We start from the raw sequence: 27,695 nt of genomic DNA, 5'->3' as shown, positions 1-27,695 counted from the left end.
CATAGCCCCTTATAAAAACCTTTATAAGGTGCTAAATAATTCATCACTTCAATAACCTGTCTTTCTGAAAGTTTGTATATACTCAGCGCCTTGAGTACCTTGTTTGGTAGATACGTGCACTATATAAGACTTCAATATTATTATTATTATTATAGAAATGTTTTCTTTGTTCAACCCAAAATTATTCAAGAATTATGATGTACCCGCATGAAACAAACTTTGGGAAAGACTAGAACTTTGTGCCCAATTTTTCTCTGAACAAAATAAAACGGCTGTCTCGATGACCGGTTCCTTTCGAACTGAAAGAAACTGTACTATTTACACATCATTAAATAAACTCTAACTTAGTACCTTAAACACACATTGACTGCGTGCACATTATAACTATATCTTTGGCACTTTCTTATACTTAATTTCATACATATATATATACACATATAAATACTATATCCACTTAATAAAGTTTTTCACAAAGTACAAAAAAACAAAACTTTTCCATAAAATGTGCATCAAAAATTACAACTAATAATCGTCTGAATATCAAACAGATGTGAACAGATATGTGGACAGTACCTTGACACGGATTTAAAAAAGAAAGAAAGTGAATTTAAACTTTTGTTTCAATTAATTTCAAGACAACATAAAGTTCTTGTGAGATTCACCTGAACAAATGAATTCCTGTTTGTTGGTTACAAGGTTGTAACCGGAAAGGTGGTGAGGTTAGGAGGAATGCAAAGTTAAACATGAGGTACTCGAAGTAAGCCTCAAGAGTTATTTGAGGTTTTTCGGGGTAAGCCGGTGTTCAACTTTGAGTGACTGCTTGAAACTGTTGTATTGTTTTCATCCTATACAATTATAGATATACAATAAAAATAACCTGTGCAAATTTCATAACAAAGGTGATTGCGTTTTTGAGATATCGCCCAAAAATCAGGAACATTGCGTCACGCAGCAAGAATTATCCATATTGGAATAGACAATCTGAGAGACGGTTCTGACAGTAACGCTTCTCATATTTAAATTTGGGGGGTTTCAAAGTGAAACTATTCTCGAAATGCTTCAATACTTTTGAAAGCTGCTGTACTTCTTCGAACCAAGTTAGTTTTGATTACTTTTAGCGATTACTAAATGTATACCTTCCCTTAAACTGTGCATTTCTCCCTTAGTGGTAAAGAACTGTATCTCTTTGAACCAAAAAAATTGATACGATTTGGGGAATTTCGGTAGATGGGTCAACTTAGCTCCAAGTAGTATTTTAATGACACTCTCCTCTACTTTGTTTTCCCTCAAAGAAAGCTCTGCTTTTCCTTAGCAGCTTTCTGCAGCTGGAGGTGCATCCTCATTTAGAAAGTCCAGAAAACTCCCGATGGGGGGTAACGATGAAACCGGACTGATGATTCGGACTTCGTTGGTTAGGGGTAGCTTGGGAGCCAGACAACCATTCCTCGTATTGGCTAATGCACAGGGTAAGAATCTTTCCCTGTCATGGAATACTCTATCACACAGGATATCACGGTCATGTGTATTGATGCCCATAGGGCTCTCGGGGTAGGATGTCGGACTACAGAGGGCGCTAGTCATTTTATGAGGAACACTACTGTCCATTCTTTGGAATGGTTTAAGTTCAACTTCTGGCTCGTACTGGTTGGCATAAGTGTAGCTGTGCTCTGAGGTATACTGGTCCCCATGCGGGTACTCATGACAATAGCCATTCGGGTACTGGGTGCGTGGGTAGGATAAGCTGTCCAGCAGTTTCAGTTGCATAGCACCATTGACTACGTACGAGGCGTAGTGCTCGGTTTTGCAGCAGTCCCCTTGATGGAGAGAGTCCGCCCCCTTGTTACAACCGTCCATTTGAGTGCAACTGTTTGAGTACATGCATGCTGCTGATTTGAAACTTCTAGTGGGCGAGGGGGGCGGGGAGAGTGTTTCTGGTGCAGAGGTGTGCCCTGGTGTGAGGTGATCGGGGTAGTGCGAGGCGTAGTGCCCCTGAGAGTAGAAAGACTGAGGAGAGGTCTGTGGGGTTAGTGGGAGTTGATACTGAGATAAGTGATGATGGTAACCCGACACCATACCCCCACCTGTCATTTGATGAGGGTTCTCCATGAACATGAGGGCGTGCTTGCGGTACGAGTCCACGTCGTACATCTCGGGCGGTAGATGGGCGACCATCTGATACATCGACAATGCTGGATGTGGCTGGGGATTCGGGTGCAGAGGTGCAGTGTGTAGAAAGTCCTCCGACGTGTGCGCATAGTCGTAGAAGTTAACATTCATCGGGGGCGCTTCACGCTCGTGCGACACCTTCTCTAAAGTGCTGTGGATCCCTTGAGTGGCTTTCTGATAACGATGTGGGGCGTAGGTTGAGGGGTAGACAGGGGAGTGTCGATCTGAGGATTGGTGGTAGCTCGAGGGACACGCCCCGTGGGGACTGTGGAGCGATGCCGAGTAATCATCCTTCAGCTTGTATGGACTCTGACTCGCAACAACGTATGTATCGTTACTTGTCCATCGTCGTTTAGTCTGGTTACAGTCTGTCTGTTGGGGACTAGATGTTGATGGCTCTCCTCCTTCTACACCACTCTGGCCCTGGTGTCGCATCTTGAGGTATTCATCGAGACCGTACCTCGCTCTCGCTCTTGCTTCCTGCTGAAGATATGAACTGTCTGTCTCCCTGTACAAAATAAGCCAAAGAATAAATCTGTTATAATAAAATGTTAAAGGGCTCGATATTGGGGGGGGGAATCTACAGGACTGCAGGGATTGCATCTCAAATTTGAATTTGGACAGGCACTCAGAGAAGATCTATTTCACTTGAGTTTTTGTGAAAGTGTTCTTCGATACTCTTGAAAGAGAAACTAAAAACAAGATAATATTCACAATCACAGTCAACATTTGTTCACAATTGAAAACCACAAGACCACTTGGCTTGTCCCATTGTGAGTTCAGCGGCCCCACACTAAAATCACATGCCTCGGGCCTGTGGTCCAATGTAACTTTCAAGCCCTAACAAAACGTTTTGACTGAAATAACTCAGTACACATAATTAGGCTACTTATGACACAAATTTGCCAAGCAGACTAGAACATCGGACCCAAGTCCTGATGGCATAATCATTGAGTGTGGGTTGTTTTGTGCTTAAAGGCAGTGGACACTATTGGTAATTACTCAAAATAATTATCATCACAAAACCTTTCTTTATTACCAGTAATGGGGAGAGGTTGATAGTATAAAACATTGTGAGAAACAGCTCCCTCTGAAGTGAGTTAGTTTTCGAGAAAGAAGTAATTTTCCACGAATTTGAATTCGAGACCTCAAGTTTAGAACTTGAGGTCTCGAAATCAAGCATCAGAAAGCACACAACTTCGTGTGACAAGTGTGTTTTTTTTTCTTTCATTATTATCTCGCAACTTCTACAACCGATTGAGCTCAAATTTTCACAGGTTTGTTATTTTATGCATATATGTTGAGAAGACAGGTCTTTGACAATTACCAATAGTGTCCACTGTCTTTAAGCAGTGGCCAAGCACAGCAAAAAGTGATTGACCAATAAATAAGGTAACCAGCCTAAAAAACAATTTCGCATGTTGTATCATCTGTGACCGATTTCCTTAGCTGAAAATTAGAAGTAAAGATTTTCAGCATTCATGAAATTAAGCCTCGTCTATGAGACTCATCCAAAGAACATTTCCTATGCATAGTGAACTTTTGTGCTTTCCCCAATTTCATAGAGCTGCTTAAGCAGAAAATATCGCTTAACATTTTTTCTGCTTGGCAAAACTAAACAGGATACAGTTCAGCTCAAGCATTTACAATTTTATTTGAGTTGGGAACCCTATTCTGGTAAGCACAATTTCGTATGCTCAACCAGTAACTCATACCGTGAGATATGGGTTCCCATCCATAGTATAAAGTTATCTATTTCATCAGAGCATTGATTGACTCTACACTGGATCCTCTGAACCCCTATAAATAAGCCCACTTCTCTCTTGCCTCTTCAGTCTCCAGACGATGACTAGAGCAAGCAAGTCGAAACGTTGAGACCAACCCAAGAACTGACTCCACGGTAGTACAGTTAATTACGATCTTATAAGCTAAAGTAGTAGTCCCAGCCTATTTTCTATACCATCCGCCCAGGTAATAGTTAATAAGCAGGACAGTTCTTTTCAGAACTGAGAAGTCTCCCGAACCCCCGAACATCTACTCTGCGGTAGTAGAATTAAGCAAGACAGTTCTCTAACAACAAACTCTACCTTGCAAGTAGATACACACATGGTGTTACCGCAAACCAAATATATATTGATACCTCACCATGCAATGCCTCAACTCCTATATATTTCATTGTTGTTGACCAACCGAGATCAATTTTTTTTTACGCACACTGGAAGATAAATCAATATAAGACTTGATCATACCTGACTGGGCAGTGGGTGAATATGATGCAGTTCTTGCGTGAGTTTTTCACCATGACCTTTGCCCTCGTGTGAAGCCAAACCCAGGATAAATCCTTCTTTATCAGACGGAAATACAGGGTGTGGTTCTCATCTGTGTCCATCACTGGAGGAAGAGAATGGAAAGAAATATCGATCAGTTAAAAATTATGCTTGGAAATTGGACACAAATTTAACATCTCTTATTATCGTTGCGGTACCCGCTGCCAAAACATAGGATTCAAACTGCCTCTAGCTGCCGGGCAACCTCGGTAGTCTAGTTGGTAAGACACTGCTCTAGAATTGCAAGAGTCATGGATTTGAATCCCACCCGAGTAACATTCCTGTGATATTTTTTCACAGGACTCGGTATACGAGTAAAAACCAAAATTAATATACTTGTATTAGTTCTGAAATTTCAAGTAATAAACCACAAGGAAAACACAGAAATTTAAAATCAGTATCCCCCCCCCCCCAAAAAAAAATCAAAAAAATTGTGGCCGAGTGAATTGTGCATCGGATTTGAGTTCTGATGGCTGAATCATTGGAGTGTTGGCTTGATTTACTGGGCCAAATATCACAGAGCTTCTTAAACAGAAAATGATGCTTTTAAAACATTTTACACAAATGTGGTCCACTATAGACCGTGTCGCAAATAATTTTGTTACGCGCACAACAGGCATGGGAATGAGGTGAAGCTGGTCTAGCTAGCGTCAAGTTTTATTGCTAGCTAGACCCGCATGTACCTCCAAGCCTGATACTTCACAGAGGCAACGGAGGCGATTGCCTTCGTGTCCCCTGGTCATTGCCTTGGTGCCCTTGAAATCCTCCAGTACGAATTTGCAATTTTCTTCTTACCAAGAAGAAAATGCCATGGTGCCCTTGGCCTTCCAAAAACGAAGCATAGAGGTAACCTCATTCAACAGTTAGTGCTTGTATAATGGGTATTTGCCAAAAAGGTAATGGTTCAGTGATTAGACCGCAGGACTTCCAATCACAAAGTTGTAGGTTCGAATCCCACCAAGCTAACTGCTGGTTTCACAATGACTAGAATAATAAAACAACAAATTCTTATATAGCGCATTTCACAATAACGGTATCAATGCTCTTTACATTAGTGCCCTGGCCCAATTTCATAGAGCTGCTAAGCACAAAAAATTGCTTATCATGAAATTTCTTCCTTGATAAAAAAAGGATTACCAACCAAATTTCCAATTCTTGCATATTGCTCGTTACTGGTATTCAGCTGTTGTTTGCTCATCCTGAAAATCATGTGGAAATTTAGTTGGTAATCCTGTTTTTATTGAGGCAGAAATTTCATGCTAAGCATTTTTTTGGTGCTTAGCAGCTGTATGAAATTGGGCCTTGGTCATTGGGCCAATAACATTCCCTTTAGGCCTTCTCAGCTCCCTGGGGTCTACATGTATACAGCCCCAAGCTGCCATGGCACTCCACAGGCATTTTCATACACAATATCAACCTCCACCCTCGCAGGTACCCATTTATACACCTAGGTGAAGAGAAGCAAATTGGTAAGTGTCTTGCCCAAGGACACCAGCGTCGTGACCAGGACTTGAATCCACACTCCGATGACTTAACCACCAGAACTTGAATTCGGTGCTCTCATACCACTCAGCAATGACACTCTAGTACCAATACTCTACAATCTAAACCAACAAACAAATATTATTGAGATATTTTGTAAATATAGACACAACTTACATGTTTTGTGGCAGGTGTACATCGCAGCGAGGTCGTTGGGGTGAATCAGCTCATAAAGAGACCTTCCTTCCAGTTCACTCGGGTCAAATCCTAGAATGTCATTTGCTCTGTAAATAAAAAGAACAAAGAATGATTCACAGATGTTTGGAACACAAAGAAGTGGACTTGTTTATCTTCAGGATAGTTTTTTAAAACCGCATTTTTACTTGAGGAAACAAAGAGCAGTAACTATCAGTTTGTTGGTAAAACACAAATCTCTGAGCGCCTTGGAACAACTTTGCTTGATTTTGCCGCTACATGTATATAATTCCCTCTGATTGATTGATTGAAACTATATTCTTTGTCCAATTGAGAAGCAAATTTAACATCTAATACAAAAGAGTAGTAACGAAACTGGGGATTAAACACAATACTGTTCTAAAATTGTTTCGTATGACTTGCCTAAGTTAATACATGACGTTTATGTCTGAAAAATAAGAGGAACTAGGGGCCTCTGTGAAACAACATTAAAGAAAATAACATACAGGCAGCCAAATCAAGACTGTAATATTGAGAGTACCCTCATGTTGTCAAAAGTATGGTCAATTACAAGAGTTAAACCCTAAAAGAACGCAAACAAAACCCAAATAACGATAACTAAGTAATGATAAATACTTTCTCTAGGCCAAGTCTAAATTAAAGTTAAAGGGAAGGTACATGTTTGGGACTTGTCAAAGACCAGTGTTCTCACTTGGTGTATCCCATCATAAGCAAAAACAATAACAAGCATGTGAAAATTTGGGCTCAATCGGTCATCGAAGTTGCGAGAACATGATGAAAGAAAAAACACCCTTGTTTTGGACGAATGTGTGTGCTTTCACCTCGGAATAAAAGACTTCTAGCGAGAAGTCTTTTATTATTCTAGTGAGAAATTAACTCTTTCTCAAAAACTACGTTACTTCAGAGGGAGTTGTTTCCCACAATGTTTTATACTATCAACAGCTCTCCAATGCTCGTTACCAAGTCAGTTTTTAAGTTTATATTTGTTTTGAGTAACTACCAAACGTGTACCTTCCCTTTAAGATAAAACATTCTAAAATTCAAAGCACATTCAAAATTGAAAAGAAAATTGGAAAGAATAATGGTTGAATACGAATCTAAAGGTATCCATGCTGTACAATTCCATCAATAACAACAGCAGGTGGTTACATTTTAAAATGCAGTGTCAATAATAAATTTAAAAAATAACAGCGTCAAGACCACTCATGGGCACTTTACATAAAAAATAATAATTCAAAGGAAACTTTATAAAAACAATTTTTTTTTAAACGTATCTCCAGTGTCAATCAGCGGACAATGATGATGACAATTTTATATTTTGTCAATTGCTACGAGGAGTCGACAACAAAGTGAGCACTCGGGCCGAGAGATTGCAGCCATTGAAGTTAGTCTGGCTTATCTTTGGGGTCAAGTGTTTGAGCTATACCATAATCTACAGAGCAATTAATAAAATCCTAGCAGATTATGGATGATTGACAAGAAAGGGGGGGGCGGTTCCGAGAGAAGCCAAAACCCCCCCCCCAGGGTATCAACTTCACGAGTTCAAATCAAAACAGGCCATAAATCCAATTGTGATTTCATAGAATCACGTCCTTTATTCCTTCTGAAACAATCTCGCTGAAAACAGGTATGGCTGTTTTACTTCGAGTCTCATGACAGAATGGAAAGACGGAAAGTGTGACAACAATTACATCATGATCAAAATGAGAAGAAATTATTAAATTGTGAAAGAAAACACTGACGGCCCTATAGGGGGATACTTTTGATGGTTCGTGTTTGCTGCTCAATCCCTCGAGGAAAAGTAGATCTGGAAAAATATTGGTTAACGTCATCCAGTCAACCTGGGGATGTTTGTGCATGATATTTGGATGTACTACATGTATATGGAAGATTTGAGCAGAAAACAAATGCGTGTATAATTATTATATCTTTTAATCATAGCAGTAGCCCGACTTAACTATGTGTAAAGGCCATGTATTTTAAGCTGTAAATTAAAATTTGTTTAAAGAAATTGTAAACATGTTTTGAAAACAGTCAAGGCTCAAGTTCAAGGTTAACTTCCTGAACTTTCTTTTGTCACAACTTGAACTATCACAAAGGTAACTTTAAAGCCATTGGACACTTTAAGTAGACAGTACTTTCCAAAGGCCCACACTTCGTGTATCACAACTATTATATAAAATAACAAACCTGTGAAAATTTAGGCTCAATCGGTCATCGGAGTCAGGAGAAAATAACGGGAAAACCCACCCTTGTTTACGCCCGTTTCGCCGTGTCATGACATGTGTTTAAAATAAACCTGTTATTATCGATATCGAGAATTGATATTGTTTTAATGTTTTCTCAAAAACTAAAGCATTTCATGGAATAATATTTTAAGAGAAGTCTTTCACCATTACCTTCTGTAAACCATGTAGGTTATTTGTAAATCTGTGAACTTATTAGTTTTTTTCTGTTCTGAAAGTGTCCAATGGCTTTAAATAAACCGCTCAGTCCTGAGATACTATGACCATTTACTGTACTAAATTATCTACAGTTTTATGGATGTCATTTTATTTGACTCATACCGTCTTGACATTATTTATTTCACACTAACAGAATGTACAATGTAAATACATTACAACTATTCAGAATTAAGACAAATTGTATGTATTTGATATTAAAGGCAGTGGACACTATTGGTAATTACTCAAAAAAAGTATTGGCTTAAAACCTTACTTGGTGACGAGTAATAGGGAGAGGTTGACAGAGAGGTTCATATGATAAATTCATTAAAAAAATAAAAATTAGAAATTAGAAAACAATTCTCAAACTGTTCAGGAACATCCTGCCTCACCTTGTGTCTAGAAGCTTGACTCTAAGATCCATTTCATGTTTGCTCCAGAAGATGTTCTGCTTGAACTCAATGTCGGTATCTTGTGCAAGAGATGCAAAGGGTCTGAAGGCTAGGAATAGAACCTGACACGATGTACGACTCGACTTGATGGCACCGGGAAACGAACGCATCGTACCACAGCAGTGCATTTTCTACAAGAGAGGATGTGAGCAAGCAGAATAAGTCACAATACTATTCCAGCTTTCTCCGGAGGACGATCAGAGCATACTGATCGAAACGTCGAGTTGAAACCTTTGGTTCCTTTCAGAACCACCCCAACTCATTACAGATAGTCATTACGGTGTTACCGCAAACCTTTCCATATTAGAATACTATTCATGAATGTGATGTTAAGTTTGCATCTAGGATATAGGACACACTGATGTGTGCTAAGCACTGTATACTCAGTACTTTCCCAAATCCTGTGCAAACAATATACAGGCATTACTCAAGTTGGATTAGGCCCTATACTAATAAGAACTTGTTCTTATTTAGCACAGGAAAACCCAGACTAGGAAAACCAAATGCAATCAGGGAGGGACTGAAAACTCGATCCACCTGCACGGCTGTGGTGCCAGGATTCAAGCTGGGTTCCACAGAGGTGACAGGCGGGGATGAATGATATTTCCTGGTAACGTACATGTTTCGCAAAAAAATTAACACAATGCCCTTTGAATGGGCACTCCCTAACACAACCTGTGCCCCCAATTTCCTGCATTTTGTGTCTCCCTTTGCTAACATTGTACTTATATTGATTGAGGAATTGGAAATAAGTTGTTGAACTGAAGCTGAACTGAACTGAAAATATGGTACGATTAAATGGGGGCACAATTTCATGTAAGCAAAGAATCGGCGTGGAAGCAGAGAAGTCCATTTTTTATATAAAGCGTACTTCACAGGTTAAACAGGGAATTTCTGCTTGTGCATGTGTGTAGTCCACGCTAACAGGCATTCTTCACTTACACAGCTAGCTCATAAACTTGGCGCTTGAAGAATGGTGATCGCAAGCGCAGAATTTTGAGGAAAGCAGAGCCATATAATTTGGCCCGGGTAAAACAAGGCCTAAATTGAACTCACCACAAACCCTGTGCTGGTCCCATTGAAACATTTCATCCTACACAGGAATGACACCTTACTGGAGTCACTGGTACCCTGCTCATCCACTCCACAGTTGACTCCATATGCCATATCAAGCTGAAGAGAAGAAAAAAAAGTTTTGGATCAAGAACATTTCTAGGAATGAACATTTATGGAAAAGTTGAACTTGCCTAATCTCAGAAGCAAGAAATAACTAATTACTTTAGTCTTTCAACTTAAAACAACAACAAGTTTCATATCAAGAATATTTCTAGGGAATGAACATTTTTTGGAAAGTTTAACTTACCTATTTTGCCTTCTCTCATGAAAAAAGATGAACTTATTAATTTACTTTAATCTTGAGCGACTTTGAACCTTGTTTTCTCCTTAATCTGCCCCACCTACCAATAGTTTCCAATTAAAATACATATGTTCATCAACAATAAAACTTCAGAATTTAAGTAAAGATTTCAATAAGAAATCACAAGAGTGATTAGGTTACAAGCAAAATTCACACATTAGCTGATGGTGCCCTGTGCTTTTGCTACGGTGCCCTTTGCAAAGATCAAATACAAATTGACATTATCCACATAGAAGTGGCCCTTACCAGGGCAAATTGATATGCCCCCTCAAGAGTGATATGCCAGGCCTAGCCTAACTTTCGCTCGTCCCGCGCTGGCATGGGCAAACGTATCATGCACTGTCATTGGTTTAATAATGCGCAGTCCCATCATGCATCACACTCACACTACACCATATTTCTATGCACTGAAATGACGTATACATGACATACTTCCTGAACAAGAACCTGTGCAAGCGATTAGCCCATCCCAGCGGTCCTGGATAGACTGACCGCTGGGGCCGAGCAAAAGCCTAACTCACCTGTGAGTGTGAGTGGCAGCTAGTGGGTACCAACGTCTGCTCGAGTACCACTTTGAGTTCATGATGATCGTCGGGATGAATGATGCCATAGAGACACCGATGAACCAAATCCACCTGGTGGAACCCAAGGTGACTGGAGATGTTTTCAGTCGAGTACAGAATCGTACCGTCGGATGTGACGACCAGCAGGAATCCATCTAGGGACTGAAAGGTAAAGAAAGAAATATATAAGATAAGATAAAATAAGTAGGATTTAAAACGCGATCAATATGCTCTGATCGTCTTCTGGAGAAAGCTACAATTTATATATACAGGCTTAAATGTACATAAGTGAGGTCCTTAAAACTGACAACTCAGAAAAACACAGCTACTTAACGACCATTATAAAAACAAATTGCAGTAGCGACAAAGGAGACAATATAACAAATGTAGAAATTGCAGTATGGTTTATGAACCAGGGTATTGTCATTGCTGTCTTGTTGTACTGTAGACACTCTGCAGGAAACAGAATTGGTTTCATTTTTATGTGTGAGATTGTTGCCTGTTTTTTGCGGACCAAAATGAATTTATCTGCCAGCAGTTATTACTGTGCTCACTGCTGAAGCCAGGGTCGTTAAACAAGCAATAAGAACACAAAACAAATAACAGTGACATGAAACAGAATATTGCAGGATATTTTCACTAGTTTCATTTCATTTTATTTAATTTATTCTGGTCATAAAGCCAAGGACTACTTATAAAAGCAAACTAGTTATCACTGTGTACACTAGCCAATAACTTACTAGCCAAAAACCCAATGGGGAGAAGACGGGGAAGGATGTTTCAGTTTTAGATGTGAAAGGAAAACCCCAGAGAACTATTCACAGGGAAAACCCATGCAGTCAGGTAGAGACTGAAAAAAACAACCCACAAAGTGCACCCAGCAGGATTCGAACCAGGGTCTTAGAGGGGGAAGTAGCCCCACTTGTATGGCCAAAGCTCTAGCTGAATCCTTAGGATTCAGCTAGCCTTGGCCACACAAGTGGGGCCAAGGTGGAAGGCGAGGAAAGATGCCACTTATGCCAACTCGACTGGTTTTATCAATTCATCAACAGTGTTACTGTTATTTAACTTAACTTTATTTTCAAATCAAAACGAGCATGTGGGCAATAGGAGACTTTCCAACGCTAGGCGGCAGCAGACATACCGGGTAAATTTCCATTGTTTACGTAGTTCTGAACATGCGCATAATTCTGAGAACAATGGATTTACCTGGTAAGTCTGCTGCCCTCTATCGTCCCAGAAAGTCTCCCATTAGATGCCACAACGGGATTTATTTTTAATACAGATAAAATATGTCATGATCTTTGAAATGCATGTAATTTTGTAATTCATCAAGCACAGCGACACTTAGCCCAGATTGGACTCCTCTGTTGCATGCAGTGGCACTGACCAATACACCATGGAGCTAGGTAGAAAAGTTATCCTCTGTTGCATGCAGTGGCACTGACCAATACACCATGGAGCTAGGTAGAAAAGTTATCCTCTGTTGCATGCAGTGGCACTGACCAATACACCATGGAGCTAGGTGTAGAAAACTAGAAATAGACTGACATCCTACCATTACCAGGGCTGTGACACTGTACTGTACTGTACTGTACCGCACTACCTCCACCCTGCGTGTACTTAATGATCCATGCAATTAAATTCTAACTAAGTCTAAACAAGTTACAAATTGTAACGACATTTGTACATGTGATATGTGACAATTACACACAAGCAAACAAATTATTTCACACACAATCACATTGACATGATTCCTCCCATTTACCTAACTACCTCGTGTAATGAACAGTAGAGTTGTATTGCCGTTGTTTTCAGCACCCCGTCACAAAAGTTTCACCACCAACCACACAACACACAGTATTTCGAGAACAGACTTCTTGTGTTTTGAAAGAGCGCCCTCAAGCGTGGAAATCTGGTAAACACGGAAGTTTATCTCTCAAAGTTGTTTTGATTGATTGTGTGTGTGTGTGTTCGTTCATTTAAACCTTGGAGATAGTTCAGAAACTCAGCTACATTCAAATAACCAGGACTGAAGCTGTAAGTACTCAATGTCAATTGGGGAGAATTAAAAGGCCGAATAGAGCCCGAACTCGCTACGAATTATGCTTCATGAACACACCAACAAACCACAAACAACCAACAAGTACAGTACCATCACCAACACGAATCAGACGAAAATAGTCGGCCACATAAAGTTTCGTGGCACCAAGAGTGACCTTTGACCTAGAGGACTAGATTTAACTGGTACATCATTGACAGTACTCATGTACCATTGTTTGTTACATGAAGCAGAGGTTTTTATCAGTTTACTTTCAAGATGGTTTATGCATTTATAATTCACACTCTAAACCTATCTGCCGGAGCAGGGATGTGCCGAGTCTTATACTCCAGTGTATTCGGCAGTGATGGTACACCAGACTATTGTCTTGCAAACATGGAGGACCAAACTGGATCAAGTCCTGCATCAGTGACACTCTCACAACAACAATTGAACGACATGCGAACAGTCAGGAAGGAGCAACTAGCGCTAGTGGCTCGCCAAGTCCAGTCCGAGTATTCATTCAGAAAAGCGGTGCACGGTGGGGACCATGCAGAGCAGGATACCAGTTTCTCCGGACTTCTAGATGACCCCAGCCAATTCGAACACGGCATGTTTCGTCTGAAAGGAGGCGACCCGTTCCAAGGCGAAAAAATCACAGTATGGCTAGGACTAGGTTCTGTTGGCTTGGCGTTGATCTGTGAGAAAAATGAAAACCGACTGCTAGCAGAGGGCGCCCTCAAACTGTTAGCGAGATACCTGCAGGAGCATGTGCAAGTTTTAACTCAGCCAGCCGAACTGCTGACTAAAGGGGACCGTGTGGCCGTTATAGTTCATCAATTCCTACCAAGTGGACGTTTGTTGTTCATGAACCATGCCGTTACTAAACAGATTGAAAGAGACATGGACAATTTGCTTCGTGGGAAGTGAACAGTGATCAAACATTGTCAAATTTCTAGGTGCTCCTACCGGGGAATTCTGCACCTATCGTCCCATAGAATCACACTCTATACAGGGCATATGAAGAAAAACAATTGAATACTTTGCTTCATATACAATTCTTAAAAGCAGTTCTATTGAGCAGCCTTATTATCAATGAAAACTTGTTAATTTTTGATGGTGCTGCTTAAGAAATTTATTAGCTAAGGAATAATTAGCTTAGCAAAACAAGTCCGTGTTTGAAACAAGTTTTAAGTATGGATTTTTCACTTGGAGACTAAAATTGTTATTTAGTTGAAGTCCGTATTTAAAGCTAGCAAAGGATGACAAAGTGTTTGATTGAAAGCGCTGGAATTTGACAAAATATTGTTGAATTTAACATGTGTTTCTGGGTAACCTGGGCCCAATTGTGGGTGACCTGGATCCAGTTTCAAAGAGATAGTTAAGCGCACAAATCAGCTAAAAGCCCAACAATGCTTACCAGAAACGTTTACCAGCTAAAATACCATTCCACATGTACCATCTGTGACCTGGTATCCTACTCATTTTTTGCTTAGCAGAAAATTGTTTTTGACTAAAAAGCAGCTCTATGACATTGGGCCCTGTGCTCAAATTCATTAGAGATGCTTAAGCAGAAATTGATGCAGAAAATATTCCTCCAAGCATAAGTAAGCAGGGTACCAGTCACTTATTTTACATGATGTTGTTTTGGCTGGTAACCTTTTTCTGGTAAGCATTAATTGTTTTGTGCTCAGCAATTTGTTGTGCTAAAACAGCTCTTCAGTGTATGATCGGAAAATATAATTAAACAATCGAGATGCAAGTTAATTTTAAAATGTTGGGAGAGATTTTGAGCAGGGATTTGCTATGTTATAAAGAAGAAGCAATGTTAAATTTAAAACAAAAATACATCGACAATAATTGTAGTTTGAGCCAAAACAACTCGTCTAAAGATTGTTGTTTTTCCAGAAGAAAATATAAATAAGTATGAAGTGATCAGTATTAATTTGTTCATAAATAAATATACTTTGAAATGATAATCAGTGAGTTTGTGCTGTGCTGTTAGTCTACATTATTTTAAAGTTATTTGGTTTGTTGATTTGGGGTTTGATTTTAGGGGAGGGAGAATTTGATAATTGGGGGTAGGGGAGTGTCAACAATAAGATCCACGTTGGTTCTAGTTTCGTTCAACCAATGTTACGAAACCGAGGCTGGGATGGCAAGTATGTATTGCACCTTACAAAAGTATCAGCATACTACAGAGAGGAATGTACCATTTTGTTTAAAGGGGTGGTAGAGAAGCTAAACTGATTATTTAAAATGTCAACAGTTATAAAAGTGTCAATATTTTGTGCATTACATCGTGCCATTCTAAGTGCATTTTTCCGTCGCCAAAATTGCCTCAAATTAACACAGCCCTACACTCTGACTATACAATAAACGGACATTTTTTTTTACCGCTTGAAGAACAATTATTGAAGAGAAAAAAAACTTGTACCTAAAAGTGTTTTCCTAAATCTCTTCAGTTTGATCATTAATAATTACGAGCTTAATTCAACAACCCGTTGATTTAACAACAACAAACCGAGCGGTAACAATTTTCACACAAGTGCGTTGCCGTTCAGTTTTCGACTAACGAGTAATCACGGGTATATATTCCAACTAAACAAACACATTTCAGTGCAATGTACAAATTAGCTTTGCAGAGCGACTGTCAATTTTCATTTCTCTCATTCAGTCTAGGTTTTTTCCCCTCCCGGCCCGGTAGACATTAGTCTAACCTATGGACCTAAAATATAGCCACTATGTGTAATTCAATTAAGTGGTAATACTAATTCGGCACTGCCGCGACACTCAAGCAATTTCTGGTTTCTTTTTCTATGAAACACAGACCTAATTTCAACCATTCGGTAACCTGAAAAACACAATGTTCTGCTCCGTTCCGCACCTGATTTCGAGAGAGAGAGAGAGAGAGAGAAAAGTACGACAAACTCCACAGTTTCGCTTCCTATGTTTCTCTTGCTATCATTTTACTGATTGCCTTAATTCGGTTGTGCTGCACCATTTTGAGAGTGTGTTGATTTGGATAGTACATTTTGAACGAACAACAAAGAGCATCAGTAAAATTTGAAGTATATGGTGTGGGACCATAAAGGGAATGTACTTTTGGTAACTATACTCATAAAATTAATGACAATAAAAACGTAGTTGGTTTAGAAGTCACTCGAAGGCTATTGATATTACAAAACATTGTTAGAAACACTCAGCTTTAAAGTAATAGTTAATTTTGAGAAAGAGGTTATTTCCCACCTTAACATTTGAATTTGAGAAAGGCTTCAGAGCAAGCGTCCGATAACTTAACGGCTTGTACAATCCTCAGCGGGCGAAAACGGCTGCAAGATCTAACCTATACTTCCCACTCGCCACCAAAAAGGTCGAAGAATAGGTCATGATTTGGGGAGATATTTTTCAACGTTTCCTATGTTTACATAGTATTTTTTGTTGTTTACAAAACACACAACAAAACTTTTGTTTAAAAATAATAATACAAACAATTTAGACACTTTAACAAGAAAAACTTGTTTAACAACAACAACCAAATCATGTCTGTGTTATATATATGGTTATGATTAAAAACGAATTAGCTCTTTAAAAAATTACTGTCGATTTTGGACAACTCGTCCAATAGGTAAGCTTAGCGTTTTAACATTAGCCTAATAATGTAAAATACAACAGGTCCCGAACGGGTACGTGTTGATTATGATTGAACATTGTACAAAATCCAAAGTCGGGGTATAAAGCCGAAGAGATAGATTGCAAAATAAATCTTGGCGTATACCTGGTCTCAAATAACATAGGGCTTCATCGTATTCCACGGGGCTAATATCATTTTTGAAACTGAACGTCTCTGTCGCTCAAAAAAAGAAGTAGTGGATTATGTATTGGTCAAAGAAAGCAATAGGCGAAAAACAAACGAAAAGTCACTCCGATACCGTCTTTGACATTGTAAGCCAAAACCGCTATATATAAGCTTATTTTGTACCTAGTCATAGTGTTATTTAGGGTTTGCATGTCTGGACGCATGATCTATCTATCATTTTGTGCTACATGAGACTCCTAGATGTTTTTCTATTGTATGATAGAGGTCCCATCAGCGATGTGTATTTTTCTACCAATATTAACTAGTATTGATGGCTATGGGTGATTCATTCCGTACGGATACACAGTATGTACTTTATGGGATGAACCTGTAGCTCTTGTTCCCTGGCTTGCAATAGCAATAGTGAATGCATTGTCATTATCAATAACAGGGACCTGACTTTTCAGCCTCGGTTTGGATGCAGTAAAAAAAATGATGGCACACACAAAACTTGAATGCCATTAATTCCAACCCCCTCCTTGCCGCCGCCAAAAAATAAAAAATGACGTAAAAAACCCAGATGGTTCCACTTCATCAAAAGCCCCTCCCAAAATGTTTTTGATCGCAACCCCCCCCCCCACACATTGTATTTGCTCCGCTTGCCCCTCCATGTCTTTGCACCCCCCCCCCCCCCCCCCCCCCATTTTCCACATGTCTGATTACACCACCGCAGCACACGAACATCTACTACCATGGCGAGTGTTGACTAACATTCATTTTCACAAAAAATCATGTAAAAAAGAAGGAAAAAACAGCCAAATCATTATAAAATTATTATGAGATCATTATATAAGAACTACGTTTCGAACGACACCCATGTGTTCTGGCAACCCCTTGTGTATGTTCTTTTAGCCTACTATAAAGGCGCTGGACACTATTGGTAATTACCCAAAGTAATTGTAAGCAAACGGCTCACTGTGAAGTAACGTAGTTTGAGAAAGAAGTAATTTCTCACTAAAATAATATTCGAATTCAAGCATCTGAAAGCACACAACTTGTGCGACAAGGGTGTTTTTTCCTCCGTTATTATCTCGCAACTTCGACGACCAATCGAGCTCAAACTTCAGGTTTGTTATTTTGTGCGTATGTTGAGATACACCAAGTAAGAAGACTGGTCTTTGACAATTACCAATTGTGTCCAGTGTCTTTAACCCCCAACCCCAACCCTAACAATTTAGTTTATATTATTATAGGGTCCTTGCCAGGTGGATTTCACAAAGGTAGTCCTAACTTAGGACTAGTCCTAGGCAATGCTAAGAGATAGGACCAGTCCTAAGTTAGGATGAGTTACTGGTCCTAACTTAGGACCAGTCCCATCTCTTAGCATTGCCTAAGACTAGTCCTAAGTTAGGACTACCTTTGTGAAATCCACCCCAGGCTCTGTATACGCCTAGGCTTTTTCCTGGTGCCCCCTCTCATCACCCTTTGTTCTTTTTTTCTTGTATGTTGTATGATTATTTATTGTGATATTTGGAAATAAAAAACAAACAAACAAAACAAACAAACAAACAAACCCTAAATGGATGTTAATCATCAGGAGTTTCGGAACATAGGTGTCGGAACATAGAGCAGCCACCAAATGACAGAGGTTATAATTATTTTTTACCTCCAATGCCAGCTGGACTTCCGAGCGGTTACAGAACTCTTTGCAGGCTGCGTCTGCCGTTAAATGCTCCCTCTTTGCGGCGATAGGTTTGCGAGTGTCTCTTCCCGAAGACGTCTGTTGGCAGTGCAGGTCCGAGTCATGACCTTGAGATACGGCAGAAAAACCTGCAACTGTATAAAGACAAATTTGACATTTTTTTGGAGAACAGCTTTTGAAATTTCACATCCCGTCATCTTCAACTGATTCATGGACCCAATTCCATGGCTCTGCTTGTCCGCTGAACTGGCAATGGACTCCACAAATTAATGACCATCTGAGCACTGGAGAGTGATATTATTACAAAACATTGTTAGACACAACCCCGTTTAAATTGAATGTTGTGTTTAAGAGAAAGAGGTATTTTTTCGCAGTTTGTTATTTCATATAAGCCTATCCAATAGGTATGGGAGACACCAAGTGAAGATACTGGTCGAGGTTTATGAGAACTACAAAAAGGAAAGACCTGCCTTTAACGATTCTTATTTGTATCGCTTTGTCTGTGCTGTCACCATGGACAACATCACAAAGTGCGGTATGATGCCAATTTAATAAATAAAGGCACTAATTTTTAAGACTTTAATGGCGTTATCTTTATCGTGTTGGTGTACAAACAAATAATTTCCATTATGCCCAAATGGACCCATAACTTGCTCTTCAGCAATCTGGCCAAATCCGAGCTGCCGAAGTCGCAGTCGTTGTTTCGGACGCCGTTACCGAGACGGACGTCCGAATTCACGGCTTCGGCTATACGGCCGGATCGCTATAGGCCGTATTCGTCAACGTTGTCGTTGTATAGCCATATCCCTAGCCGCTGGTTTGAAACACAGCCATTTTGATTTCCTTCTGTATAATTTTGACGGAAAATGGGGGTAAATTAACCGGGCACTCTTTTATTGTATTGATGCTGTCACTAGCAGAGTGTGCGGGGGACAAGACTTAGATCGTACAACCAAACTCTAGTATAGCTTTTTAGATACACAATCATTTTGTCTTAATTAAGTTAGGCAATATCCTCGACTGTAATGGAATTGGGGGAAATTGTTGTATATATTTCCCACTCAAAAATAACAGAGACTGAATGTTTTCATTCACTCTACACTAAGAATGACCCCTACAGTACACGGTTCTCCACTCTATTTGTTCGCGGTCCTGGCACGGGTCTTATTTGCCAAGACGTATTGCGTTTTATGTTGGTACTGTTTGCAGTTCAGCCGGTGGGTGTATTTGCCTATCATAGCGTCGCCTGTCTGTCTGGCTGGGCTTGCATTGTACAGCAAAATTACCAACTTGGACCCTAGCTAATTAATCCGTACGTAGAGAATGAGAATCTCACCGTATATCATTTTTCGTAACATCATAATGTAAAGTGATATTTTGAGCGATGGATGAAGAATTCTACTCCCGGTGAGGTATATCTTTTTTTTAAATGAAGGGATCTTTATTGTTGAATTTGCTGGTTTTTGTTTCATGTTTGCGAGGTATCCAACCTTATACAGAGTGTTTTATGCTTTTAAGTGGTTGGTGATATAGGTAAAAGGCAAACATTAAGCCTGATATACAAACAATGTATTCTGCTTCAAATTCAATGTTCAAAAAACCGATCGATCAATTTCTTAAATCCATGATGGAAAGTTTTAAAAGAAATGTATTACCCGACCTATTTTTTACCTATGATAAGCTGCCATGCTGGTCAATATCAAATCAAAATTGTTTTACAGCGAAAACAGTAATCATTACAAATTTGTGTATACTTTAAAATACCATGCCCGTCTAATAATATTCCTATGCACAACCTGTTTTAGGCGGAGGCTCCGTATCCAGGATAAACAAATATATAAAACAAGTGAAATAAAACCCAGAAAGTCCATCAAAAGCGACGGAGCACCTACCCACTCTGACCCCCCCCCCCCCTCCCCGAGTCCCGAGCGTCAAAGTAACGAATAACCACATTTTGTTGTACCCATAGGGCGAGAAACGTACTACAACATCCAATGTTGTCCATGACGGCGGATATTTTTAATTTGCAAGAAGACGAATAATATGCCTGTGTTAATACAAAATTACAAACTTATAAGTAACTATTTCAGCATGAAGTTGCAGGCATACCTGCCCATTTTTTAAGCAAATAGATTAATATTGTATTTTTGGATGGGTATGACAAAAAAAGACCGCTAATGACGAGTGCGAATCGAGGGTGCATCAGAGGCTCTCAGCGGAGTCTGCAACTATCAATGGGTCACGGGGAACAGTTGGGCTGGGCGACCAGGGCCCAATTTCATGGCTCTGCTTACCGCCAAATTCTTTAAACTCGGATTGTGCGTCAGTGTGACAGTTTCCGGGTCATTTTGATATCACATTCCGGGTCATACTGACCCAGAAATGAGTCCGGGACCACGGGTAAATTCTAACCTGGAACTTTTTAGATTAAACCTTAAAGGTACGGGACACTATTGTCAAAGACCAGTCGTCTCACTTGGTGTATCTCAACATATATCTCAACATATGCATAAAATAACAAACCTGTGAAAATTTGAGTTCAATTGGTCGTCGAAGTTGCGAGATAATAATGAAAGAAAAAACACCCTTGTCACACGAAGTTGTGTGCATTAAAGATGGTTGATTTCGGGGCCACAAAATCTAATTCTGAGGTCTCAAAATCTAATTTTGTGGAAAATTAATTCTTTCTCGAAAACTAAGTTACTTCAGAGCGAGCCATTTCTTACAATGTTTTACACTATCAACAGCTCTCCATTGATTAACAAACAAGTTTTTATGCCAACAATTATTTTGAATAATAACCAATAGTGTCCACTGCATTTTAAAGACTTCATAAAGTGATTTTATTTATCTATTTATTTATTTTTTGTGGTGAGCGGTCACACCTCTCTCACCATAGTGTGTCATGTGACAACGATCAACACTGCATTACCCACCCATTTATATATATTTTTTTGACTAGAACAAACATAGATGAACAAATACAAATACATTAAAAAGGGGCCCTTGAACTTTTACCGATGCCTCCAAATTTAAATATCGCGAAGGACTGTCAACACTAAAAATTAAATACTCCAGTCAACATGGAACCGGAATATACCATCACAGTTCTTCTGCTGGTATTTCGTGTTGATTTATTTTGATTGCCGAAATTTTGTTTGAAGAACTTGTTTTTTACTTTTTACGTTTTTCTTTGTGGTCGGTGTTGGGGGAGTGGCTTTGGTATAGATGATAAACTTATTCTGTGGTTAAAAGCAGTGGACACTATTGGTAATTACTCAAAATAATTATTGGCATAAATCTTTCTTTGTGACGAGTAATTGGGAGAGGTTGATGGTATAAAACATTGTGAGAAACGGCACCCTCTGAAGTGCCATAGTTTCGAGAAAGAAGTAATTTTCCATGAATTTGATTTCGAGACCTCATATTTAGAACTTGAGGTCTCGAAATTAACCATCTAAACGCACACAACTTCGTGTGACAAGGGTGTTTGTTTGTAATTGCATACAAAACCTAAAAAGCACAGATTTGAAAACACAGCGCATTAAACAAAATCTTATAATGACAAAACATCACTATCCAAACCAACCAAGAAAAAAACTGATAAAACAATCAGCGTAGGATTTCATCTTTGCATGATGGAAGTTCAACTTAGAGAGGTTTGCGGTAACACCATGTAAATATCTCTGTTGAGTTTGGTTCTGAAAAGAACAGGAACGACACAACGTTGCAATCAGTAGATATATAATAATAATAATAATAATATCGAAGTCTTATATAGCGCACGTATCTACCAAACAAGGAACTCAAGGTGCTGAGTATATATGTTCTGATCGTCTTCAGGAGAATGCTGAATACGACCAGAGCATGCTGATCGAAACGTTAAGTCATTACCACCCTGCTGAAGCTTATTGCCAATCATACGAATATCAATCGGTGATTTGTTTCCTCCTGCACGAACCCCGGGGTCTCGGATTCGGTCTCGCCCCCTACTGACGACACCATGTCCTGACTACCGACGACACCGGGTCTTGACAGTTAGCACTAAAAACAATAAAGATCAAGACAGCCGCATTTGGGCAGGAAAAAAGGGGGGGCGAAACCACAAATTAAAGCAGACCGCTATTATTGCACCAAATCCATTAACCCTCAATTTTCCCTGGCAATTAGATACAAATTATCGCGAATGCCCAAGTAATTAAATTAAGGAACTAGACCATTGCAAATTACATCAAACTCTCTGCGTAAGGTTTGGTTTAATCAAACTGTCACGCCAGTAAAACCCGAAGAAATTGTTTTCCGATACCCACTCCCCTCTCGCTAAATATCCTTGAGGGACACATCTTCTTCCGTATCCAAAACACACCAGTTTACAATTCATCGTATAGTGGCGAAGTCAAGACACATTGGTTGCATTCCAATGCTGACGGGACCGGGTGCGTGGAGGCCAGTATCTCGGCGGTATCGAAATTAATTTCAACGGTCGGGTGACGGGGGAAGGGCCGCTCCCGGCAACCCGTTAGATTCCCACTAAAAACCCTTTGGTCACAGATCCTATCTCGGGGTTTAATAACATCAGATTTAGAAGCAATTGTAATTGGAAAGATGGCCTAATTTCACACCTTTGCATGGGGGCTTTCATAGTGGGCAGTGAGAAGAGACATCAAAGAACGTCCAAAGGACTTGAAACGAGTTTGGGAAGATCCACTCGGTAGGCTATTCAGAGTTTAATTAAAATAGTTTTTTGTTTGTCAATCAAAATGTCTTTGTAGTTTGTTTCCAATTAGGAGGATGATAGCCATTCAGTTTGCCCTACCCTTTTTTTGATGCCACTTCAGAAGCGAATTGCTGTGGAGGGGTTTGGGGTCGGCGTTATTATGGGGAGTGATTCACGCCATGGAGTGCAGTATCAAAACTATAATTGCTTTACAATGAGGTTTAAATTTCATCACACCGCTGGAATTGTTCCATATTCCACTGTTGCAAATTCCGGGCTCGAGTTAAGGGAGAAAATCCACAGGATGGCAGGGGTCATAATATGGCTCACAATTTTACTGGACCTGTGAGAAACTCTTTTTACAAGACCAAAATTAATATGAGAAATATTTCCCACACTTTTGTTCATACAAACTGTTTATTGAAAAGACATTAAAAGAGAAAATGTATTTCTTTTTGCTTTTTGGGTAACTCTTCTTTCATACAGAATTATTCCAATTGCAAATAACACGGCTCGAACTTGGAATTGTACTGGACCATGCCAGGTTTATTTTTTGAGACCAGAATCAAAATGAGAAACACAATGTTCATAGAAACTTATTTTATTTGTAAAGGCACTAAGAACAGATGTCCCCTGTTTGTTTTATGGGTCAACTGTTCATCCACACAGAATTAAAGAACAATTGTCACACTCAAAATCTGAAAAATACAAGAGAGCGGTCCAGGCCGGTCGTGACTTTGCCCTTTCGCTAAAATCACAGGCCTTAGTCCTGCGAGCAAGCGTTAATTTCGAGCCCTGAATTGCTATTTCTGATTCCATAGCATTTGAGGCTTTGCAAAATGCAAGGTGAAAAAGGGTACAGTAAAAACCGTACAGTATGACTACTGGGTACCACATGAGGCAGTATGACTACTGGGTACCACATAAGGTAACAGATAGGGAATAAAACGAACGCCAGCAGAAGAGATGGTGAAATCGGTTACCACTGTCGAGTCCTCTGCGCGGGCAACGTAAACTGGATACCTTCCGTTATGATACCACCAATATAGACACACTTGGCGATATCACGCCGAGCCGTTAGCCTGAAGCGAACTTGGCAACGGCCATAAAACCACACAGGGCCGTGCCACGGTGAAGACAAATCCCATTCAAAATGCAATTATTATGATAGTTTGGAGGCTTTTCCTACCTCCATGTTTGGAGTAATGACTTTAAGAATTATTGGCCGTAAGCCTTACTTTGCGAAGAAGCACTGCAGTATAGTAATAAACCATTTGGAGAGAAGACAAGGAAAACGTTTCAGTTTTAGACGTGGAAGGAAAACCCAGAACTATTCCAGGGAATACACACGCAGCCAGGTAGGGACTAAAAACCCAGTCCACATAGTGTCCCTGGTGGGATTCGAACCGGAGTCCAAGATGTGGAAGGCAAGGCAAGACATCACCACACCAACCTGACTGCCCAAAATATGCCCTTTTCCAAACCACTGCTTCGGCTTTGGATTCGGCTTCAAGCTCCATCCTCGCGTCTGAAGCCCTGGGCGCGTACGCAAAACACACGCAGTTTTCAAAACAACCGCGTGGCCAAGCTAGCTTGAGCCGAATAGCCGTGGTTTCGAAAAGGGCCATAGTCAGAGTATAGAGTAAGGACAAAGCCAGAGTCACGACTCTCACATGGTCTAAAATGTTGACTTATCTTGCTTGAACCATAGAGAAAAGACAACAGTCACTATAGAAGTGCCGGTCAACACAAATTATCACGCCAAATTGAGTGAGCTAATTAGTGGAGAAAAGTCCGCTCAACAACAGCGCTCGTCAACGCCATCCCCCGCCCCCCCCCCCAAAAAAAAAGGATTTAAAGAAAACTGAAAAAAGGGTTTGTTTTGGGCGAGCTGTTCCTATCGTGGTGCGGGTGGGTTCCGGGGGGTGAACGGGTAGGGGGACCGGCTACTGGTGTATAACGGACCAGTTGACGGCCCGTCGACATCAGGGCATTGTACCCGCTGTTTATCTACTACTCGACATGTCGCCAGTTAGTCTCATACAACATAGTTGACACCTGGTTCGGGTATTATGGCTGAAGCGTCACCCTCTTGTTTAGCGCAGCACTCTGGAGCTGTGTATACATTGTACATGCTAAGTCCCAAGTGCTTCTCCTTCATCAGTGCTGAGTATATTATGAACCTGTAACGCACCCCCTTTCATTCTCTTATCTTTTCTATTGGTTCATATTGACGCATAATATTGTTTTACGTCTGGTTCGGACTGGTATAGCCATATGCTATAATGTCGAAGCTTAGAGGTGTGGACTCAACTCCTGTACTTTAAGGGTTCGAACCCCGGCCTGGCCAGCCGTAACACTTATGTCCCCGAGTAAGGCACTTTACCATAATTGCTTCTCTCCACACAGGAGTACAAACGAGTACTGAAAAGAGCTGGCTCCTGAGGAGTAACCTGTGATGGACAGAACTCACCTGTCCATGACGAGTATACTCTCAGTAGTTTAATGCCAATGACACTGGATATAAACACATTGCCTGCTTTAGGTATAATTCCGGCCATATTGACGCATATGCTATGTAGGGTGTTGAAGCTTAGGGCTGTGGACTCCCGTCCTGTACTTTACAGGTAAGGGTTAGAACCCCGGCCTAGTCAGGCGCGACACTTGAGCACTGGGGCACGTTATCATAATTGCTTCTTTCCACACAGAAGTACAAACGGGTACTTGAAAGAGCTGGTCCTGTGGAGTAAACCTGTGAGGCGCAGCAATCCTTTTCAGGATGAATGGAAATCGTCCCATAGTTGGATGCCAATAAAACTGGATACAAACTGGATTACTTTAATTATTCCGGCTAAAAAATACCATAGAATACCATAAAAGTGGCCATCTTGGGTGTAGTTCTATATACACCTAGATAAATGTTTGTGGTAGATACGTAAAAGGCCCAGTCATTTTCCATTCCAACGTCGCAGGAACAAAAACTAATTGATATTGTTGAGCCTTTGACGCTTTTTGTTAAAGTTTACGAGGATGAAACACCAAGCACATCATCAAATGAATTCGAACCCGCGATATTCTGCCGTCTTCTTGGGCAGGTATATCAACTACAAGCCACTGATAATAACTGACGGTGACCATATTATAGGGCTACCATATTATGCCTTAAATTGAAAGAATTGGTGCAAACCGCTCGACGACTTCCATGCTGGGCAAAGACGAATTGTTATGCACCATCATAACACATTCACAGACATAGACGAATAAGACTGTAGACGCAGAACAGAAAAACACAAATTTCCAAGTGTTAAATTGTTCGAGGTTTCCGCCCATATCTATTATTCATTCGGATACTTTATCAATGTGGTCATGCATGCAGTATAGAACAAAATCCTAACCAAACGTTTATTGCTCAAGACACTACCATGGCAACATAATTGGCGCAAATGTTTCTGCCAAGTCTTTATGGGGCTTGTTTGATAAAGTGGCGTCAAGATTTCTAGCTTCAAATGGAGACGTTTCAGAACCATGTACAATCTGAAAGTGCACGGCTCATTGCGAGACCAAAAAGGAAAAAACCTTTTCCGTCAGTATAAACTCTTCCGATATACCGTTTTGGTTTCGAGACAACAAAAAACGGGTAACCCCCATCTGTAGTCAGAGTCTTCTTAAGTGCCGTACCGTAATGGTTGATTGAACCGTAGAGCAAACCAACTCCCAGAACAAACAAGGTCCAAGTAAGAATGGAGCATGCCCAATTAACATTTTCTCTCTACGATCTTTTCAGCGGGAAAAGGCTCACGAAAAACCGCTTCATAACAGGAAGCCCTTTGTTTCTGTAGGCCTATATTCCTCGTGGAAACTGGAGTGTTTTTTTGTTCCCCTCTTTGAAGATTCAGACAATTTTGACCTTGAGAAAATGCCCCCAATGTCCTTGAGGTTTCGTCAGAGTAAATATTTACAGACAAATCGGCAGGGGAAGAAAGGCTGCAAAGTTGTTCCACGTGCCGAGGGTGTAACATTTCGGGGTGTTAACCGAACTCTGTTCGAGCTTTTAAAGTTATCAAAACATGTTCTTTAAATGGAACGGTGACAGGGACGGACTTCTGATGGGGAGGAAGTCTCGAGAGTGGTTTGACACGGCGTACAAACACTGAGATGTGTCCACATGAATTAAGAAATTAGACTAAAGCGTAATACTGATTGATGCAGAACATTCGTCTATAGTAGAACAAGGCAAACTAGGGGGTATCGACGTATGGATGTAATGGAAGGGAACTGAAGAGTAAAGTGGAAATTAAAGGGGAAAAGGACCTTTGTTTTTAAGAACCGTTCGGTTGTTTTTGTAAATTTAAACTGAACCTGTGAAAAT

The 27,695-nt window shown here is 40.2% G+C and overlaps 2 protein-coding genes across 2 annotated transcripts; one reads left to right on the top strand and one right to left on the bottom strand.

Annotated features, from left to right (window-relative positions):
• Positions 1 to 125: 125 nt before the first annotated feature.
• Positions 126 to 25,887, bottom strand: LOC117294731 (aryl hydrocarbon receptor protein 1-like). Its single transcript, XM_033777244.1, has 8 exons — positions 25,800 to 25,887; positions 18,574 to 18,743; positions 11,026 to 11,229; positions 10,144 to 10,260; positions 9,028 to 9,218; positions 6,153 to 6,259; positions 4,416 to 4,557; positions 126 to 2,674 (listed from the first exon to the last, which is right to left on the bottom strand). The coding sequence occupies exons 1-8, from the start codon at positions 25,885 to 25,887 to the stop codon at positions 1,309 to 1,311; spliced, it is 2,385 nt and encodes a 794-aa protein (XP_033633135.1). The 3' UTR covers positions 126 to 1,308.
• Positions 13,000 to 14,590, top strand: LOC117294808 (AP-5 complex subunit sigma-1-like). Its single transcript, XM_033777338.1, has one exon. It carries the CDS (start codon positions 13,388 to 13,390, stop codon positions 14,036 to 14,038), a length of 651 nt encoding a protein of 216 aa, XP_033633229.1. The 5' UTR covers positions 13,000 to 13,387; the 3' UTR covers positions 14,039 to 14,590.
• Positions 25,888 to 27,695: the final 1,808 nt, after the last annotated feature.

Source organism: Asterias rubens, chromosome 9 (genome assembly GCF_902459465.1).
Source record: "Asterias rubens chromosome 9, eAstRub1.3, whole genome shotgun sequence".
NCBI lineage: Eukaryota > Metazoa > Echinodermata > Asteroidea > Forcipulatida > Asteriidae > Asterias > Asterias rubens.
This window is presented reverse-complemented; position numbering and strand designations above follow the sequence as displayed.